At 47.2% G+C, this 21,140-nt stretch overlaps 1 protein-coding gene across 4 annotated transcripts in view; it reads right to left on the reverse strand.

The window, feature by feature from the left end:
• Positions 1 to 21,140, reverse strand: part of mipol1 (mirror-image polydactyly 1) — a 129,557-nt gene that overhangs the window by 17,350 nt on the left and 91,067 nt on the right. For all 4 annotated transcript variants that reach the window (XM_075448532.1, XM_075448531.1, XM_075448534.1 and 1 more), the window contains exons 11-12: positions 18,845 to 18,898; positions 1,649 to 1,743 (exon numbers count right to left, since the gene is read on the reverse strand). In XM_075448532.1, the coding sequence (XP_075304647.1) occupies positions 1,649 to 1,743; positions 18,845 to 18,898 (149 nt within the window). The remainder of the gene's footprint in view (positions 1 to 1,648; positions 1,744 to 18,844; positions 18,899 to 21,140) is intronic.

A 21,140-nucleotide genomic window follows, 5' to 3' on the forward strand; every position in this document is an offset into this window, starting at 1 on the left:
CATTGTTCATTATGAAAAGCAGAGCAATGAGACTTCCAGAAGCTCTTCGTCATCATCAGCTCGTCTTCATCACATTCACAAGCAGCTCTGTGTCTCTTTAGGGTTACACTGAGCTGTCTGCTTCAGCCATTTTGATTGTAGGAAATTTTCTCTTCACAACCTGTAGTTTCAAACAGCCCAAAAACAGCTGGCCCACTGATTAATTGTGCTGTTGAAACTTCAAAGGACTGGCTGGGCCACTAATAGCCTTGTTTCTATGGTAATTAATCTCCCTCATTTAACTGACAGTTAAGCTGCCCCAGCTGCTGCTACACTAATTATATGAGACTCAGGCTTCTCAGAGCCAAAAAACCTCTACGAACAGATGCTTCCCATTCGGAAACCGTAAGAGCTACGGAAATAATTCTCGCAGAATGAGCGAGGGACGCCTTTGGACTTCAATATTCCCGCGTTTCAGATCTGTAACACATTCACGGTGAAAGCACGGATGAGAGAAAGGAGGGCTTCAGGAGCTGATGAGATTCTGAGAATTGGATGAATTAAAATGGGGATTTGAGGTCTTTGAGCCCCGACATCACTTTGCTCTGAGGGGCTCTGAGAGCAAACGGTCAGCCCTAGATGAAATATGGAAACATTTTATGAATCCCAACATGCGTGCCTATATTATGACAGTACATAATGGCATTGGAGCGATATTTGTAAGCGTGAGGGCGATTCGAAAATGAATCTGAGGTCAGAACTCTTGCTCTTCCCACACTAATGAAATGGCAGTTGTGCTCTAAAAATTCAAATTTTGCAGATTTTGGCCAAAACTTTGGGTCGCTTGGAGGCATGCTGTGGGAAATCCGCAGCAGGTATCGACATGGCGTCTTCACTTCTGAACACAGCACAGCACGTATCTACAAACTGACATTTGAATGGCGTTTCTAGGTTAATGCATCATGACACAGTAACTGCTCAAAATTTGTTTTTTTTATGATTTTTCCAGGTCATCCCCCTGTTTATTCCTAGGGGGGGCTTTGGGGGGCTGTTTTTTGCTTATTACGTCGCCATGGTAACTCCAATCTTCAATAAAAGTAATAGCCCGCGAAAACTCATTTAGCCGGTCGTTTTGATATATATATTGTTGGGAATGTGGACGGAAGAATAAATATAGCCTATAAATAAATAAATCTATAAAGAGACACGTTTTCAATGTTAAATCCCATAGACTTTTGCCAACGGAATAGTAATAGGTGCCTTGCCATGCATTTGCATGGAGGCACTGCATAGATTTATAGATTTATATATTTATTCTAAAGGGACAGTTCGCCGCTTTAAGAAGAAGCATCCATGTCATCCTTTGATGCCGTTTAGGCTTGAATGCTTCTTCTTTAGGCCTTGCGAGCCATTCCTGAGCAGCCGTGATTGGTTGAGCGATACGCACACTTTGGCAGGCCCCTTCTAAATTTCTTCAGAAATTTTCTAGTTATTATTATCATCAGAAAAGAAGTCCACCTGCCTTCTTCTTAGTTCATCAGGATTACCACACATATCATTTCACAGGTATCTTTGACACAACAGCTGTATCTCTATGGATCTTATGTAAACAAGGAGCTGGGACACTACTTCAGTGTGAAGGATCTTGTGAAGGCTGAGGCTCACTGACCTGTGATTGGCTCGTAGTGCCTGAATCTCAGCCTCCAGCTGGCATCTGTCCTCCAGGGCTGCATCTCTCTCTCTTTGCAGCCTCAACAACTCCTCCTGATCCAGTAAAAACACAAGTTAATCCCAATGACTTTGTGATTATCAACTGAAGTCAACATCAGCATGGTGAAAGCATCAGTGTGAACGATGGTCCTCAACACAGCATCAAGTTATTTAAATCAGCAACACCTTTCCTTTCTGTTCTATCTTGTGTTATTAGCTGTTAACCCTGTTTATAATGCACAAAAACTGTGTCTGAAGGTTTAAAGGCATGAAGCAACACTCGAGTGTTTGAAAAATTGCATTTGTGCTTTAAGTGCAGATGCGCACAGGAAGAGATCAAGCTCTGGATCCTTGCATCTAAGTGAGTGTATAAAGAAAGGCTTAAAAACTAATTGACTAATTAACTAACATGAGGGTCAACATACTGCATAATGAGGGTTTGATTTTTATCAGCAGATGTGTTTTTATGGTGCCATATCATCATTTCAGGCTGCTCCAGCACTGGAACTCCAGGTGTATTCTGAGACCTGTGAATGGATCAGTTCAGGGTGTACCCTGCCTCCACCCAATCACAGCTGGGATAGGCTCTAGATGTCCCGCCTCCCCAAATGGAATTTAGCGCATACAGGAAAATGGATGGATGGTTTGTGAATGTAGAAAAAATTATATGGATTCCTAAACTTTGTTAGAAACGATGGAGCAGAAGGTGGAAGACAGGACAAACAGAGAAACACTGACTGTAAATATTTTTATTAGAGCTCCAAATAAATAATAGCTACTTGACTTAAAGCCACGCTAAAGAAGTCTGCGAGCCTTAAAGGTTAGTGATTCTGACTCGTTCTGAAACTTTTGTCATGTACATTCTGGGGCCTGAACCTGCCCCGAGATAAAGCCCCACATCAGTTTGTGTGTGATATCCCACATCGGTAGCAGGGTTAGCCAAATGACCTTCTGCTACTTTAACTCAGGTTCTGTACGTTGTCCTCTAACTGGCCTAGTTGGAGACTGTTCAGAACCAAGGAAAATGCACAAATGCAGGCCCACATAAAAGTGTAGAGATAGTTAATAATATAACGTACTGAATTCAGTTCATGTTTTAGTCCCATCTGCATCTTTTTCTGTTGCTTTTCACACTCATATTAATAAGCCACTATTAATGTGTCACCCTATAAGTGTGATCTGCCATAAAACACTCATGTTGGGCAGAGTGAAAGTGAAGCATAGTTACAGGTTCTCCCCTCTGCTGAAGAGCCGAACCTGTGAGCCGAACCTGTGAGCCGAACCACTGAGCCGAACCACTGAGCCGAACCTGTGAGCCGAACCTGTGAGCAGAACCTGTGAGCCGAACCACTGAGCCGAACCACTGAGCCGAACCTGTGAGCCGAACCACTGAGCCGAACCTGTGAGCCGAACCTGTGAGCTGAACCTGTGAGCCGAACCACTGAGCCGAACCTGTGAGCCGAACCTGTGAGCCGAACCTGTGAGCCGAACCTGTGAGCCGAACCACTGAGCCGAACCTGTGAGCCGAACCTGTGAGCCGAACCTGTGAGCAGAACCTGTGAGCCGAACCTGTGAGCTGAACCTGTGAGCCGAACCTGTGAGCCGAACCTGTGAGCCGAACCACTGAGCCGAACCTGTGAGCCGAACCTGTGAGCTGAACCACTGAGCCGAACCACTGAGCCGAACCACTGAGCCGAACCTGTGAGCCGAACCTGTGAGCTGAACCTGTGAGCCGAACCACTGAGCCGAACCACTGAGCCGAACCACTGAGCCGAACCACTGAGCCGAACCTGTGAGCAGAACCTGTGAGCAGAACCTGTGAGCCGAACCTGTGAGCCGAACCTGTGAGCCGAACCTGTGAGCAGAACCTGTGAGCCGAACCTGTGAGCAGAACCTGTGAGCCGAACCACTGAGCCGAACCACTGAGCCGAACCACTGAGCCGAACCTGTGAGCCGAACCTGTGAGCCCAACCTGTGAGCCGAACCTGTGAGCCGAACCTGTGAGCCGAACCTGTGAGCCGAACCACTGAGCCGAACCACTGAGCCGAACCACTGAGCCGAACCACTGAGCCGAACCTGTGAGCCGAACCTGTGAGCCGAACCTGTGAGCAGAACCTGTGAGCCGAACCTGTGAGCCGAACCACTGAGCCGAACCTGTGAGCCGAACCTGTGAGCCGAACCTGTGAGCAGAACCTGTGAGCCGAACCTGTGAGCAGAACCTGTGAGCCGAACCTGTGAGCCGAACCTGTGAGCAGAACCTGTGAGCCGAACCTGTGAGCCGAACCACTGAGCCGAACCTGTGAGCCGAACCTGTGAGCAGAACCTGTGAGCCGAACCTGTGAGCAGAACCTGTGAGCCGAACCTGTGAGCCGAACCACTGAGCCGAACCTGTGAGCCGAACCTGTGAGCCGAACCTGTGAGCAGAACCTGTGAGCCGAACCTGTGAGCTGAACCTGTGAGCCGAACCTGTGAGCCGAACCTGTGAGCCGAACCACTGAGCCGAACCTGTGAGCCGAACCTGTGAGCTGAACCACTGAGCCGAACCACTGAGCCGAACCACTGAGCCGAACCTGTGAGCCGAACCTGTGAGCTGAACCTGTGAGCCGAACCACTGAGCCGAACCACTGAGCCGAACCACTGAGCCGAACCACTGAGCCGAACCACTGAGCCGAACCACTGAGCCGAACCACTGAGCCGAACCTGTGAGCAGAACCTGTGAGCAGAACCTGTGAGCCGAACCTGTGAGCCGAACCTGTGAGCCGAACCTGTGAGCAGAACCTGTGAGCCGAACCTGTGAGCAGAACCTGTGAGCCGAACCACTGAGCCGAACCACTGAGCCGAACCACTGAGCCGAACCTGTGAGCCGAACCTGTGAGCCCAACCTGTGAGCCGAACCTGTGAGCCGAACCTGTGAGCCGAACCTGTGAGCCGAACCACTGAGCCGAACCACTGAGCCGAACCACTGAGCCGAACCACTGAGCCGAACCTGTGAGCCGAACCTGTGAGCCGAACCTGTGAGCAGAACCTGTGAGCCGAACCTGTGAGCCGAACCACTGAGCCGAACCTGTGAGCCGAACCTGTGAGCCGAACCTGTGAGCAGAACCTGTGAGCCGAACCTGTGAGCAGAACCTGTGAGCCGAACCTGTGAGCCGAACCTGTGAGCAGAACCTGTGAGCCGAACCTGTGAGCAGAACCTGTGAGCCGAACCTGTGAGCCGAACCTGTGAGCCGAACCTGTGAGCCGAACCTGTGAGCCGAACCTGTGAGCCGAACCACTGAGCCGAACCACTGAGCCGAACCACTGAGCCGAACCTGTGAGCCGAACCTGTGAGCAGAACCTGTGAGCCGAACCTGTGAGCCGAACCTGTGAGCCGAACCTGTGAGCAGAACCTGTGAGCCGAACCTGTGAGCCGAACCTGTGAGCCGAACCACTGAGCCGAACCACTGAGCCGAACCACTGAGCCGAACCTGTGAGCCGAACCTGTGAGCCGAACCTGTGAGCCGAACCACTGAGCCGAACCACTGAGCCGAACCTGTGAGCCGAACCTGTGAGCAGAACCTGTGAGCCGAACCTGTGAGCCGAACCTGTGAGCCGAACCTGTGAGCCGAACCACTGAGCCGAACCTGTGAGCCGAACCTGTGAGCCGAACCTGTGAGCAGAACCTGTGAGCCGAACCTGTGAGCCGAACCACTGAGCCGAACCTGTGAGCCGAACCTGTGAGCCGAACCTGTGAGCTGAACCTGTGAGCCGAACCTGTGAGCTGAACCACTGAGCCGAACCTGTGAGCCGAACCTGTGAGCCGAACCTGTGAGCCGAACCTGTGAGCTGAACCTGTGAGCCGAACCTGTGAGCCGAACCTGTGAGCCGAACCACTGAGCCGAACCACTGAGCCGAACCTGTGAGCAGAACCTGTGAGCTGAACCACTGAGCCGAACCTGTGAGCCGAACCTGTGAGCCGAACCTGTGAGCAGAACCTGTGAGCCGAACCACTGAGCTGAACCTGTGAGCCGAACCTGTGAGCCGAACCTGTGAGCTGAACCTGTGAGCCGAACCTGTGAGCAGAACCTGTGAGCCGAACCTGTGAGCCGAACCTGTGAGCAGAACCTGTGAGCAGAACCTGTGAGCCGAACCTGTGAGCCGAACCTGTGAGGCGAACCTGTGAGGCGAACCTGTGAGCCGAACCTGTGAGCAGAACCTGTGAGCTGAACCACTGAGCTGAACCTGTGAGCTGAACCACTGAGCCGAACCACTGAGCCGAACCACTGAGCCGAACCTGTGAGCAGAACCTGTGAGCTGAACCACTGAGCCGAACCTGTGAGCTGAACCTGTGAGCTGAACCTGTGAGCCGAACCACTGAGCTGAACCTGTGAGCTGAACCTGTGAGCCGAACCTGTGAGCCGAACCACTGAGCTGAACATGTGAGCTGAACCTGTGAGCTGAACCTGTGAGCCGAACCACTGAGCCGAACCTGTGAGCAGAACCTGTGAGCCGAACCACTGAGCCGAACCTGTGAGCAGAACCTGTGAGCCGAACCACTGAGCCGAACCTGTGAGCCGAACCTGTGAGCCGAACCTGTGAGCCGAACCACTGAGCCGAACCTGTGAGCAGAACCTGTGAGCCGAACCACTGAGCCGAACCTGTGAGCCGAACCTGTGAGCCGAACCACTGAGCCGAACCTGTGAGCCGAACCTGTGAGCCGAACCACTGAGCCGAACCTGTGAGCCGAACCTGTGAGCCGAACCTGTGAGCCGAACCACTGAGCCGAACCACTGAGCCGAACCACTGAGCCGAACCTGTGAGCTGAACCACTGAGCTGAACCTGTGAGCTGAACCTGTGAGCAGAACCTGTGAGCCGAACCACTGAGCCGAACCTGTGAGCCGAACCTGTGAGCTGAACCACTGAGCTGAACCTGTGAGCTGAACCTGTGAGCAGAACCTGTGAGCCGAACCTGTGAGCCGAACCTGTGAGCAGAACCTGTGAGCAGAACCTGTGAGCCGAACCTGTGAGCCGAACCTGTGAGCAGAACCTGTGAGCAGAACCTGTGAGCCGAACCTGTGAGCCGAACCTGTGAGGCGAACCTGTGAGCAGAACCTGTGAGCTGAACCACTGAGCCGAACCTGTGAGCAGAACCTGTGAGGCGAACCTGTGAGGCGAACCTGTGAGCTGAACCTGTGAGCAGAACCTGTGAGCAGAACCTGTGAGCCGAACCTGTGAGCCGAACCTGTGAGCCGAACCTGTGAGCCGAACCTGTGAGCAGAACCTGTGAGGCGAACCTGTGAGCCGAACCTGTGAGCCGAACCTGTGAGCCGAACCTGTGAGCAGAACCTGTGAGCTGAACCACTGAGCCGAACCTGTGAGCCGAACCTGTGAGGCGAACCTGTGAGCCGAACCTGTGAGCAGAATCTATGAGCCGAACCTGTGAGCCGAACCTGTGAGCCGAACCACTGAGCCGAACCACTGAGCCAAACCACTGAGCCGAACCTGTGAGCTGAACCTGTGAGCAGAACCTGTGAGCAGAACCTGTGAGCCGAACCTGTGAGCCGAACCTGTGAGCAGAACCTGTGAGCCGAACCTGTGAGCCGAACCTGTGAGGCGAACCTGTGAGCCGAACCACTGAGCCGAACCTGTGAGCCGAACCTGTGAGCAGAACCTGTGAGCAGAACCTGTGAGCCGAACCTGTGAGGCGAACCTGTGAGCCGAACCTGTGAGCCGAACCACTGAGCCGAACCTGTGAGCCGAACCTGTGAGCCGAACCTGTGAGCAGAACCTGTGAGCAGAACCTGTGAGCCGAACCTGTGAGCCGAACCTGTGAGCCGAACTTGTGAGCCGAACCTGTGAGCCGAACCTGTGAGCCGAACCTGTGAGCCGAACCACTGAGCCGAACCTGTGAGCCGAACCACTGAGCCGAACCTGTGAGCCGAACCTGTGAGCAGAACCTGTGAGCCGAACCTGTGAGCCGAACCTGTGAGCCGAACCTTTGAGCCGAACCTGTGAGCCGAACCTGTGAGCCGAACCTGTGAGCCGAACCTGTGAGCAGAACCTGTGAGCAGAACCTGTGAGCAGAACCTGTGAGCCGAACCTGTGAGCCGAACCTGTGAGCCGAACCACTGAGCCGAACCTGTGAGCCGAACCTGTGAGCCGAACCTGTGAGCCGAACCTGTGAGCAGAACCTGTGAGCCGAACCACTGAGCCGAACCTGTGAGCCGAACCTGTGAGCCGAACCTGTGAGCCGAACCTGTGAGCCGAACCTGTGAGCCGAACCTGTGAGCAGAACCTGTGAGCCGAACCTGTGAGCCGAACCTGTGAGCCGAACCTGTGAGCCGAACCTGTGAGCCGAACCTGTGAGCCGAACCTGTGAGCCGACTGTCACTGTGTCTTTGGTGGAACTGTGCAGACTCCAGCAGGGATTACAGACCTGATCCTGACCTCCTCCTCTATTCTAATTAAAGCCCTCAAGGTCTGAGAGTTTAAAGTGCAACATCAAAAGAGAAACCAAACCCAGAGAGTCAATATGTGTCTTCTCCAACCGGGCCAGATGAGGTGCTTCAAAAGAGCCGCCGACTTATTAATCAGAATAATTTCCAAATGAGGTGATCAGCAGGCAGGACAACACAGAGCTGACCTTTAACATGAGGAGTTAAGGTCAACAAAAGAGCGAAGGGTGGGTGGAGAGAGGTAACAAAACTACCCTGCCCGGACCTCTAACACAAGGAGGGCAGATTACAGAGACGGGGAGGACGAGGGAGGTGGAGAAAATGAGTGGAATCTTTAATGAGCGCAGAGAAGAAGCAGGACAGGAGGTGGAGTCGGAGCTGTGAGAGACGGGGGGCAGAGGTGGAGGAGGGGGAGGAGGAAGGGAGATAAATGTACACTGACCTTTAAAGGGAACAGAAGACCTGAGGACATGAGGGGAACTTGTTCAGGATGCGGTGGTGCAGAGGTGCAGAGAGGAATGACAGAAGAAGAGTTTCTCCCAGTTTAACATCTACTCCTCACAGCAGGAGATTCTCAATAAGACACAACTTCTCATAAGAGAAGACACCCTGGATGGAACATGGGGAGAGTACATATTTCTGTCTATTCCTCCCTTCATTGATCCATCTGCCAGAGAAGATCTCAGGCAGAAGTGTCTGTATGATGAACAGATTGATAGTCATGCCTCTCCCCTGGCACACCGACTCATTATGAAAGGATACAGAATGATACAGGAAAGACCTCCTGCATCATTCTGCATCATTCTGTGCTGCAGCAGAGCTGAGGAAGCGTCTGACTGATCACTCTGTGGTTTCAGCACAATGTTATGGAAAGGTTAGGCTGTTTGTTCATCACCTTGTGCAGCATTCTTCTTTTTACAACCAGCTGCAGGGGCTCCAGAGCAGCCCCCAGCACAGAGCCAGCCTTCTTTATCACTTTGTTCACTTCCTTTGAGGCTCTGATGACGCTGCCCAACAGATGCTGCAAAGCGAACTGGACCATCTCACTGGACCAGTCCATCTCACTGGACCAGTCCATCTAACTGGACCAGTCCATCTCACTGGACCAGTCCATCTCACTGGACCAGTCCATCTCACTGGAGCAGCGTCTTTGCCCCATTATACCTGCACAGCAGCAGAATCCAGTTACTGACTGGAGTTTGTCTGAGGCTGGGACGTTGTGGACTGTGAGAAAACTTTCCAGACATCCCGCTGCTTCAAACTTTCTCTGTGGGAGATCAGCTGAGTTCACTGCACAGACGTTATCTTTAAGTTACTTTAACAGTGATTTGGTCAGATGAAGCTGATACGAGTGTGTTTATGGGAGTTTTTGACCATTCTTCAAGGTTTAGGAGTGTTTATGGGAGTTTTTGACCATTCTTCAAGCTTTAGGAGTGTTTATGGGAGTTTTTGACCATTCTTCAAGCTTTAGGAGTGTTTATGGGAGTTTTTGACCATTCTTCAAGCTTTAGGAGTGTTTATGGGAGTTTTTGACCATTCTTCAAGCTTTAGGAGTGTTTATGGGAGTTTTTGACCATTCTTCAAGGTTTAGGAGTGTTTATGGGAGTTTTTGACCATTCTTCAAGCTTTAGGAGTGTTTATGGGAGTTTTTGACCATTCTTCAAGCTTTAGGAGTGTTTATGGGAGTTTTTGACCATTCTTCAAGCTTTAGGAGTGTTTATGGGAGTTTTTGACCATTCTTCAAAGTTTAGGAGTGTTTGACCATTTTTCAAGGTTTAGGAGTGTTTATGGGAGTTTTTGACCATTCTTCAAGCTTTAGGAGTGTTTATGGGAGTGTTTGACCATTCCTCAAGCTTTAGGAGTGTTTATGGGAGTTTTTGACCATTCTTCAAGGTTTAGGATTGTTTATTGGAGTTTTTGACCATTCTTCAAGCTTTAGGAGTGTTTATGGGAGTTTTTGACCATTCTTCAAGGTTTAGGAGTGTTTATGAGAGTTTTTGACCATTCTTCAAGGTTTAGGAGTGTTTATGAGAGTTTTTGACCATTCTTCAAGGTTTAGGAGTGTTTATGGGAGTTTTTGACCATTCTTCAAGCTTTAGGAGTGTTTATGGGAGTTTTTGACCATTCTTCAAGGTTTAGGAGTGTTTATGAGAGTTTTTGACCATTCTTCAAGCTTTAGGAGTGTTTATGGGAGTTTTTGACCATTCTTCAAGGTTTAGGAGTGTTTATGGGAATTTTTGACCATTCTTCAAGCTTTAGGAGTGTTTATGGGAGTTTTTGACCATTCTTCAAGCTTTAGGAGTGTTTATGGGAGTTTTTGACCATTCTTCAAGCTTTAGGAGTGTTTATGGGAGTTTTTGACCATTCTTCAAGCTTTAGGAGTGTTTATGGGAGTTTTTGACCATTCTTCAAAGTTTAGGAGTGTTTGACCATTTTTCAAGGTTTAGGAGTGTTTATGGGAGTTTTTGACCATTCTTCAAGCTTTAGGAGTGTTTATGGGAGTGTTTGACCATTCTTCAAGGTTTAGGAGTGTTTATGGGAGTGTTTGACCATTCTTCAAGGTTTAGGAGTGTTTATGGGAGTTTCTGACCATTCTTCAAGCTTTAGGAGTGTTTATGGGAGTGTTTGACCATTCTTCAAAGTTTAGGAGTGTTTGACCATTTTTCAAGGTTTAGGAGTGTTTATGGGAGTGTTTGACCATTCTTCAAGGTTTAGGAGTGTTTATGGGAGTTTTTGACCATTCTTCAAGGTTTAGGAGTGTTTATGGGAGTTTTTGACCATTCTTCAAAGTTTAGGAGTGTTTGACCATTTTTCAAGGTTTAGGAGTGTTTATGGGAGTTTTTGACCATTCTTCAAGGTTTAGGAGTGTTTATGGGAATTTTTGACCATTCTTCAAGCTTTAGGAGTGTTTATGGGAGTTTTTGACCATTCTTCAAGCTTTAGGAGTGTTTATGGGAGTTTTTGACCATTCTTCAAGCTTTAGGAGTGTTTATGGGAGTTTTTGACCATTCTTCAAAGTTTAGGAGTGTTTGACCATTTTTCAAGGTTTAGGAGTGTTTATGGGAGTTTTTGACCATTCTTCAAGCTTTAGGAGTGTTTATGGGAGTTTTTGACCATTCTTCAAGGTTTAGGAGTGTTTATGGGAATTTTTGACCATTCTTCAAGCTTTAGGAGTGTTTATGGGAGTTTTTGACCATTCTTCAAGCTTTAGGAGTGTTTATGGGAGTTTTTGACCATTCTTCAAGCTTTAGGAGTGTTTATGGGAGTTTTTGACCATTCTTCAAGCTTTAGGAGTGTTTATGGGAGTTTTTGACCATTCTTCAAGGTTTAGGAGTGTTTATGGGAGTGTTTGACCATTCTTCAAGGTTTAGGAGTGTTTATGGGAGTGTTTGACCATTCTTCAAGGTTTAGGAGTGTTTATGGGAGTTTCTGACCATTCTTCAAGCTTTAGGAGTGTTTATGGGAGTGTTTGACCATTCTTCAAAGTTTAGGAGTGTTTGACCATTTTTCAAGGTTTAGGAGTGTTTATGGGAGTTTTTGACCATTCTTCAAGCTTTAGGAGTGTTTATGGGAGTGTTTGACCATTCTTCAAGGTTTAGGAGTGTTTATGGGAGTGTTTGACCATTCTTCAAGGTTTAGGAGTGTTTATGGGAGTTTCTGACCATTCTTCAAGCTTTAGGAGTGTTTATGGGAGTGTTTGACCATTCTTCAAAGTTTAGGAGTGTTTGACCATTTTTCAAGGTTTAGGAGTGTTTATGGGAGTGTTTGACCATTCTTCAAGGTTTAGGAGTGTTTATGGGAGTTTTTGACCATTCTTCAAGGTTTAGGAGTGTTTATGGGAGTGTTTGACCATTCTTCAAGGTTTAGGAGTGTTTATGGGAGTATTTGACCATTCTTCAAGGTTTAGGAGTGTTTATGGGAGTGTTTGACCATTCTTCAAGCTTTAGGAGTGTTTATGGGAGTTTTTGACCTTTCTTCAAGCTTTAGGAGTGTTTATGGGAGTGTTTGACCATTTTTCAAGGTTTAGGAGTGTTTATGGGAGTGTTTGACCTTTCTTCAAGGTTTAGGAGTGTTTATGGGAGTTTTTGACCATTCTTCAAGCTTTAGGAGTGTTTATGGGAGTTTTTGACCTTTCTTCAAGGTTTAGGAGTGTTTATGGGAGTGTTTGACCATTCTTCAAGCTTTAGGAGTGTTTATGGGAGTTTTTGACCTTTCTTCAAGGTTTAGGAGTGTTTATGGGAGTGTTTGACCATTCTTCAAGCTTTAGGAGTGTTTATGGGAGTGTTTGACCATTCTTCAAGCTTTAGGAGTGTTTATGGGAGTTTCTGACCATTCTTCAAGCTTTAGGAGTGTTTATGGGAGTTTTTGACCTTTCTTCAAGGTTTAGGAGTGTTTATGGGAGTGTTTGACCATTCTTCAAGCTTTAGGAGTGTTTATGGGAGTTTTTGACCTTTCTTCAAGGTTTAGGAGTGTTTATGGGAGTGTTTGACCATTCTTCAAGCTTTAGGAGTGTTTATGGGAGTGTTTGACCATTCTTCAAGCTTTAGGAGTGTTTATGGGAGTTTCTGACCATTCTTCTAGAAGCACATCTGTGAGGTCAGACACTGATGTTGGACAGAAGGCCTGGCTCTCAGTCTCTGCTCTGATTCATCCCAAAGGTGTTCTATCGGGTTGAGGTCAGGACTCTGTGCAGGCCAGTCAGGTTCTTCCACACCAAACTGGCTCATCCATGTCTTTATGGAGCTTGCTTTGTGCACTGGTGCGCAGTCATGTTGGAACAGGAAGGGGCCGTCCCCAAACTGTTTCCACAGAGTTGGGAGCATGAAATGGTCCAAAATCTCTTGGTATGCTGAAGCATTCAGAGTTCCTTTCACTGGAACTAAGGGGCCAAGCCCAGCTCCTAACAACAACCCCACACCATAATCCCCCCTCCACCAAACTTTACACTTGGCACAACGCAGTCAGACCAGTACCGTTCCCCTGGCAACCGCCAAACCCAGACTCCTCCATCAGATGCCAGATGGAGAAGCGTGATTGGTCCCTCCAGAGAAGGCGTCTCCACTGCTCTAGAGTCCAGTGGCGGCGTGCTTTACACCGCTGCACCCGACGCTTTGCATTGCACTTGGTGATGTATGGTTTGGATGCAGTTGCCATGGAAACTCATTCCATGAAGCTCTCTGCGCACTGTTCTTGAGCTAATCTGAAGCCACATGAAGGTTGGAGGTCTGTAGAACTCTGCAGAAAGCTGGGACCTCTGAGCACCTCAGCATCCTCTGACCCCGCTCTGGCATTTTACGTGGCCGACCACTTCCTGGCTGAGTTCCTGTCATTCGCTTCCACTTTGTTATAACACCACTGACAGCTGACTGTGGAACATTTAGCAGAGAGGAAGTTTCACCACTGGACTTGTTGCACAGGTGGCATCCTATCATGGTACCATGGTAGAACTTAAGCCTCATTTCCACTGTCAGTACGGCTCGGGTTACTTCGTATCGGTACGGTACGGGTCGGGTCTCTTTGGGTCTCTTCAGCTTAATGTGACACTGGCTCCAGTTGAAACCACTCTCTGCCATTTTTGCAGCAATTAGCTGGAAAACTTTTTGGTTTGGCACAGTGCCATCGAGCTCCCGCTGCGCAGCCTCCTCACCAACAACGGAGAGCAGAGCCTGGAATCGGTCCTGTGTGCTCGGTACCCCCAAGCAGAAGGGTTACAACAATGGTAAAGGGTTCCATGGGACCGGTACACTTTCGTGGTAGTGGAAACACTGAAATAAACGAACCGTTCTGAACCGACCCGTTCTGCTTAGTGGAAATGAGGCTTCACTGAGCTCCTGAGAGCAAGCCATTCTTTCACAGATGTTTGTTGAAGCTGTCTGCATGCTGAGATGCTGGAGTTTATACACCTGTGGCCATGGAAGGAACTCCTGAATTAAATTATTTGGATGGGTGAATTAAAGTAATACTATGTAACATTTCTACCTTAAAATAACAGCTTGAAAAAAATTGTGCGGCTAGAATGAGTTTTAATATTACGATTGGCCTGTCTCCTATGCCCTTCGGAGGTCTGAGTTGGAAAAACTGCGCTATGTAACTTTGCTGGAGCGGCCCGGGAGCTGAGCGGAAGTACTTCGACTTGCTTTCTGGCACACCTACCGCAAAAACAAATAGACCCCTCTCACGCTCCCAGGTACATTTGATTACTCTTACCTTCTCGGTCGACATAGCTTGCACCTTCTGACTCCTCGCCGGTTCGTCAACAAACGTGAAACGTGAAAGCGAAAGGGTGTTGTATTTACGACAGTGTAACCGTACATTACCTCCAAGCCTGTAGGGGGAGCTCCATAGTGGGCTTTTTGAGAAGTTACATTATATTGCTTTAATACTTTTGGCAATATAGTGTATCTACGTGCATTTAACAGTCCGGTTTTGGTCAGACGAACATAATTAGTTTTTTCCAAGTGTCATACCATCATGCTAAGTGTTTTGTCTCTAGTTCAGTCTGTTAGCAGGTGAACACTCAGGTGGATGTAGTTTTCTACACCATCTCCACTTCTTCTCACAGGATGGAGACAGTGTTCGGTTTATTTCTTTTCTGCTACTGTAACAATCCACAGTCATCTTATGGTCTCACTGGTCATTTTCTATTTTTCAGAAAATGTTCTTGAAAAAGCTACTGATGAGGACTAGGCCAGTGGGAGAGGATGGGAGGAGAGGGTTAAATGAAAGGCACTTCCTCTGGCCTTTATCGAAAAGAGGATGAGGAGTACAGTAGGGGGTGTCCTTTAAAACAAGTAGTTCACCGATTAGCTTCCACATTAAGTGGTGTGACATGTATGAGCAGCAGTGGAAAGTACTTCAGGGCTTCTGCTCCAGTTCTTCCATACCATCAAGTACTTTCTCATATTACTTAAACTGTATTACATTTACATTGCCATTGTCTTTACATGTTATTTCCAGATTTTTAAATCAATCTCCATCCCCCTAGTCTATAGGAAACTGGTCCGGTTTGTTTCCACGACTTTTACTGAATGCTGCAGCCTACACCTCCGACAATCACTAACAAGACTTCCAAACAACACAACTTTACTCCTTTATCTGCTTTAAAGGTCTGCTCTCCAGGTTCCACATCGTGGGTCTGGTTTTAAGGCTAAAGGTCCTGCTTTAAAGGTCTGCTCTCCAGGTTCCACATCGTGGGTCTGGTTTTAAGGCTAAAGGTCCTGCTTTAAAGGTCTGCTCTCCAGGTTCCACATCGTGGGTCTGGTTTTAAGGCTAAAGGTCCTGCTTTAAAGGTCTGCTCTCCAGGTTCCACATCGTGGGTCTGGTTTTAAGGCTAAAGGTCCTGCTTTAAAGGTCTGCTCTCCAGGTTCCACATCGTGGGTCTGGTTTTAAGGCTAAAGGTCCTGCTTTAAAGGTCTGCTCTCCAGGTTCCACATCGTGGGTCTGGTTTTAAGGCTAAAGGTCCTGCTTTAAAGGTCTGCTCTCCAGGTTCCACATCGTGGGTCTGGTTTTAAGGCTAAAGGTCCTGCTTTAAAGGTCTGATCTCCAGGTTCCACATCGTAGGTCTGGTTTTAAGGCTAAAGATCCTGCTTTAAAGGTCTGCTCTCCAGGTTCCACATCGTAGGTCTGGTTTTAAGGCTAAAGGTCCTGCTTTAAAGGTCTGATCTCCAGGTTCCACATCGTAGGTCTGGTTTTAAGGCTAAAGATCCTGCTTTAAAGGTCTGCTCTCCAGGTTCCACATCGTAGGTCTGGTTTTAAGGCTAAAGGTCCTGCTTTAAAGGTCTGATCTGAAGAACAGGTCTAACAGTTTCAGCTCTGGGTTTTCAGCAGTTCTCTGACTGCCTGGCGTTAATTTGCTGGCAGCTGCCGGTGTTTCTGTGTGAAATTAAAATGCTCACTCAGTTCTAATCCCCTCAGAGCCCTACAACCTAATTAACAGGCTTCAGGAGGATCCACAGAGCAGCGCTACATTAATAACAAAATCTAATTTATTTCTGCTGAAAAAACACAGATGCAGCCAGAGCTGCATGAACAGGCTCAACCAGAGGTTTCTCTGATTCTACTGAAAATAAGATCCCAGACTGTCCCAGACTGTGTCCCAGACTGTGTCCCAGACTGTGTCCCAGACTGTGTCCCAGACTGTGTTCCAGACTGTGTCTCAGACTGTGTTCCAGACTGTGTCCCAGACTGTGTCCCAGACTGTGTTCCAGACTGTGTCCCAGACTGTGTCCCAGACTGTGTCCCAGACTGTGTTCCAGACTGTGTCCCAGACTGTGTTCCAGACTGTGTCCCAGACTGTGTCCCAGACTGTGTTCCAGACTGTGTTCCAGACTGTGTTCCAGACTGTGTCCCAGACTGTGTCTCAGACTGTGTCCCAGACTGTGTTCTAGACTGTGTCCCAGACTGTGTTCCAGACTGTGTTCCAGACTGTGTCCCAGACTGTGTCCCAGACTGTGTTCCAGACTGTGTTCCAGACTGTGTTCCAGACTGTGTCTCAGACTGTGTCCCAGACTGTGTTCTAGACTGTGTCCCAGACTGTGTTCCAGACTGTGTCCCAGACTGTGTCCCAGACGGTGTCCCAGACGGTGTCCCAGACGGTGTCCCAGACTGTGTCCCAGACTGTGTTCCAGACTGTGTTCCAGACTGTGTCCCAGACTGTGTCTCAGACTGTGTTCCAGACTGTGTCCCAGACTGTGTTCCAGACTGTGTTCCAGACGGTGTCCCAGACTGTGTCCCAGACTGTGTTCCAGACTGTGTTCCAGACTGTGTCCCAGACTGTGTCTCAGACTGTGTTCCAGACTGTGTCCCAGACTGTGTTCCAGACTGTGTCCCAGACTGTGTCCCAGACTGTGTTCCAGACTGTGTTCCAGACTGTGTCCCAGACTGTGTCTCAGACTGTGTCCCAGACTGTGTCCCAGACTGTGTCCCAGACTGTGTCCCAGACTGTGTTCCAGACTGTGTTCCAGACTGTGTCCCAGACTGTGTCCCAGACTGTGTCCCAGACTGTGTCCCAGACTGTGTCCCAGACTGTGTTCCAGACTGTGTCCCAGACTGTGTCCCAGACTGTGTTCCAGACTGTGTTCCAGACTGTGTCCCAGACTGTGTTCCAGACTGGTTCTGTGTGAGTTCTATGATGGACTGGTTATCTCTCCAGGTGTACCCCGCCTCCCACCCAGTACCAGCTGGGATAGGCTCCAGCCCCCCTGCAGCCCCCCTGTAGCCCCCCTGTAGCCCCCCTGCAGCCCTGCATTGGCTTAAGGTGGTATAGAAGATGGAGGGGGATATCAAACTGACATGGTCAGAATCTTGGACCTAACCCTGTATTTGTGTCAAAATCAGCATTTCAATACAAGCCTAAATAACGTTTGTCCTGTTAATTAATGGAAACAGTTGCACAAATATTAATCAGTTATCAAAATGATTGCAGATGATCAATATTTCGAGTGACTCAACATATTTTGAAACATTTTTTTCTTCTTTGTTGACATGAAGCAGCCCAAGCAAAGACAACATCTGAATTCCATCTGAGCTAATCCCTCTCTGTCACGACTGATGAGCCAGCAGTGGTGTGTGCTGGTGTTTCTCTCAGAGACACACACCTCTCCTGCTATTTTTCATCTTTCTTCCTGCTCCACTGGAGTGTCTGTCTATCGGGCCACCTTAAGCTGCACACTCCACACAGGCCAGACTTTAGAGAGGCCAGAAGAAAGAAACAGAAAAAGAAAGAGGCATGTCTGGAGTTCACCAACAGGCATCTGAAAGACTCATCAAAAGCAAACTCAAACGGACTCAAACATCTTGTCAGATGAGACACTGATGGTGATCAAAACACTGTGAAAGTACTGTGGCACAAACTCAACACCTGGAAACAGCATCCCCACAGGGAAGCATGGTGGTGGCAGCGCCATACTGTGGGGATGGTGTCATGCACAGGGCCTGGGGAGTAAATACAGACAAAGTCTGCAGGTCCTCCAGACAGACTGGGTGGGAGGTTAACCCTAAATCCACTGCTGAAAGGTCTCTGAATGGGCAAGTCCATGTCCAGAGGTCAGTCCAACTGAAACCTGTGCTTTGATTGAAAGATTACTGAACACCAGATGAACCCATCCAGCTTCAGGGAGCAGTTCTGTCTTAAGGAATGGACAAAACTCCCAGCAGCCAGATGTGCTAAGCTTAGAGACCTGCAGCTGCTACTGGATTAAACCTGAAAAGCATTAGAGCTGGTGGTTCATGCACGCACACGCAAGATTTCTTTGTGTGTGGTTCGAGTGCTTTACTTCTTTTCTGTTTCATAATTAGAAATATTTTCACACCTTCAACATGATGTTTGTTACTGAAACAAACATCCCTAAGTATCCCACGAGTTCATCTTTTCTGTCTCTTCTGTTCTTTGGTGCTTTTGATGTGAATAAGTTAGTGATTCATGGTTAATCTTTTCCCAGCTGTCACAGTGGACCGTCTGTACTCTGCACACAGCAGAGTCTATTGTGTTCCCCCGTTGTGTTTCAGAGGCGTCTCCACTCAGCCTCTAATGTCAACAGATGACCTCCTATGACCCTTGTTTGGAGGGCAACTCCCAGTTTGGACATGACTGAGCTGAATTCAGACAGAAACGTCAGAGTAGTTCCCTGTTTCAACATGCACACAGTTTGTTTCTAGTTGCTATGACGATATCCCACTATCCCAATTTAACACTGAAGGGGGAGAGAGTGTGTATGTTTACCTGGCTCGCCCACAGCTCTCTCTGCTGAAGCAGGTCCTCTTCCAGACTTTTACACTGCGGACACACAGGATCACAGGTTCATGCTGACTGTATTATGTGTGTATTACACCAAAATATGAAATATAACTGTGGACTCACAATAACTATTCTAAGACTGCATTCTGAGAATTTTAGCAACTGGGTGATTTTTATGAACTTCTTGAATGGAGAGATCTCATGTTTTGGTCCAAGACCAAATTTTTGGAAAATGGAAAATACTTTATTCAATCCAAAGGGAAGTTATATATAATTGTGTATTAGATTACTTTATGGGCAGCATCAAGAGTTTCTAACAAAATGTGGGACAAATCTACTTCTACAAAATAAACCTCAGTGGCTGGCTTTTACCAAAGTTGATATAGAACCTCAGTCATGCCAAACTTGGGTTATGAATTTGATGTTAATACCTGTGACTTAAGGAAAGATACGATCCATATCTTCTTTTGCCTTCCAGTGATGAAAATGTTGTGCCTGTACCTTCTTCATATAGTAATGAAAGAATTTCATAACTTTACCCTATTTGCGCTCTAGAATTAATACGTATGTTTTTGTGCAGATTGGGCTTAAATCCTTGGAGAAGTTAACAAAGTTAAGTTTTGCATATTTTGCAATGCTGCAAAAGAACTTTAAAGAAGCAAAGAGGTGTAGTGTTACCTGACACAGCTCCATTCAGGGAACACGGGTATATAAGGTTTCAGATTGTGAAACAAATTGTATGGGAAAACATGTTGACCTTAATTATAGTGCTATCTGTAATATTTTGTTTCTAAGATACATGAAAGGGTCTGCCCCAATCCAGCAAATAACATTCTGAAAAGTCTAATGATGTAGGCTATCCAATTACTGTACTTTTACAACTTAAAGGTATGACGACAGTGATGCCTGGTGCTGGGAAACGCATGTGCTTGCAGCATATGTGGTCCCAAAATCCATGGATTGGATCCAACAAATTTTGATGAAGATCTTCCTGACCACTTCTTCAACTTTTTTCTGGCTGGAAAAAGTCTTTGAACTTTTTTTTTTCTCTTCACCAAAAAGACTTTATCTAACCTACTTGATGAAATGAACTCAGCACACATCTGACATCTGAGTTTTACAACTTTGAATACCTCATTGGTTTGTACACTTCAGTACCATGGACAGCGCACAGGAGTCTCTTTTTGTAAAACCCTTTTTTTGTGTCGAGAGCAGAATAGAAGATTAGAATAGAAAAATATTTTATTCATCCCAAGTGGGGGAAATTCAAATTACTCAAGTAGCTCAAAAAATTATAAATATTTACAATGACTGTATATTAACAACAACAACAACAATAATAATACTAATAAAAATACTACTACTACTAATAATAATAAGAATAAGAAATGACTAAATAATACATTTGAGAAGAACATGTCAGCAGTCACTGTTAAAAAGATTATTTTTTATATATTATTATCATTATGATAGTTAAAGTTCCCAGGTTGTCTTAGATTTCCTACAGTAAATCAAAAATATTATGCCTCAATATGTTCCAACAAAGCCTTCATCTGGCATTTCAAATAAACTGCTAACCAACTCACAGTCAGAGTGGTTCTTCCTCCTGGCAGCAGCCATCAGTCAGATCAAGTTTAAAATTCAAGAGATGTTTTCTTTCAGTAATGGAACAATCAACGCTGCAAACCTCAGTAAATCACACTGCATGATTCAGTTAAATCCAAATAGTATTTTCTGACGACAAAAAGCATTGTTTCTCACTTTAATAGAAAAAAAACAACAACAAATATATCTGGCTGTACAGCTCCACCACATCAATGCTACACTGAAATTTACACCACTACCAACAGAACAGTGTGCCAATTCACAACATTATGAAGCTGTGTGGCACCCCGACTGTAACATTATGCAGCATCAGCACTCACTTCTCAACCTGTGGACGCCTCCAACAAAGCTTCCACCAAGCCTAAAATTTCACTGAACACAAAAGAACACAAAATAAATTTCACTGCAAGCCATCAATGCATCATTGTTAAGCAAATTCCTCTGCATGTGCAGGTGACACCAACAGTAATGGCTTCAATAAACAAAAGGAGGAGGACTGTGCCACAGTAAAGCACACAAACCTGTAAAGGAGGAGGAGCTGTAAACTGCCAGGTGGAAGGTCAGCAGCTAAGACTCCTGGCTTACCCGGAACACATGTCGAGGCGTCCTTGGGAAAGACACTGAACCCGACATTGTGTCCATCATGTATATGTATGTGACAGAGAAAAACGCACTG

The sequence above is a fragment of the Odontesthes bonariensis genome, chromosome 17, assembly GCF_027942865.1.
Source record: "Odontesthes bonariensis isolate fOdoBon6 chromosome 17, fOdoBon6.hap1, whole genome shotgun sequence".
Taxonomy (NCBI): Eukaryota; Metazoa; Chordata; class Actinopteri; order Atheriniformes; family Atherinopsidae; genus Odontesthes; species Odontesthes bonariensis.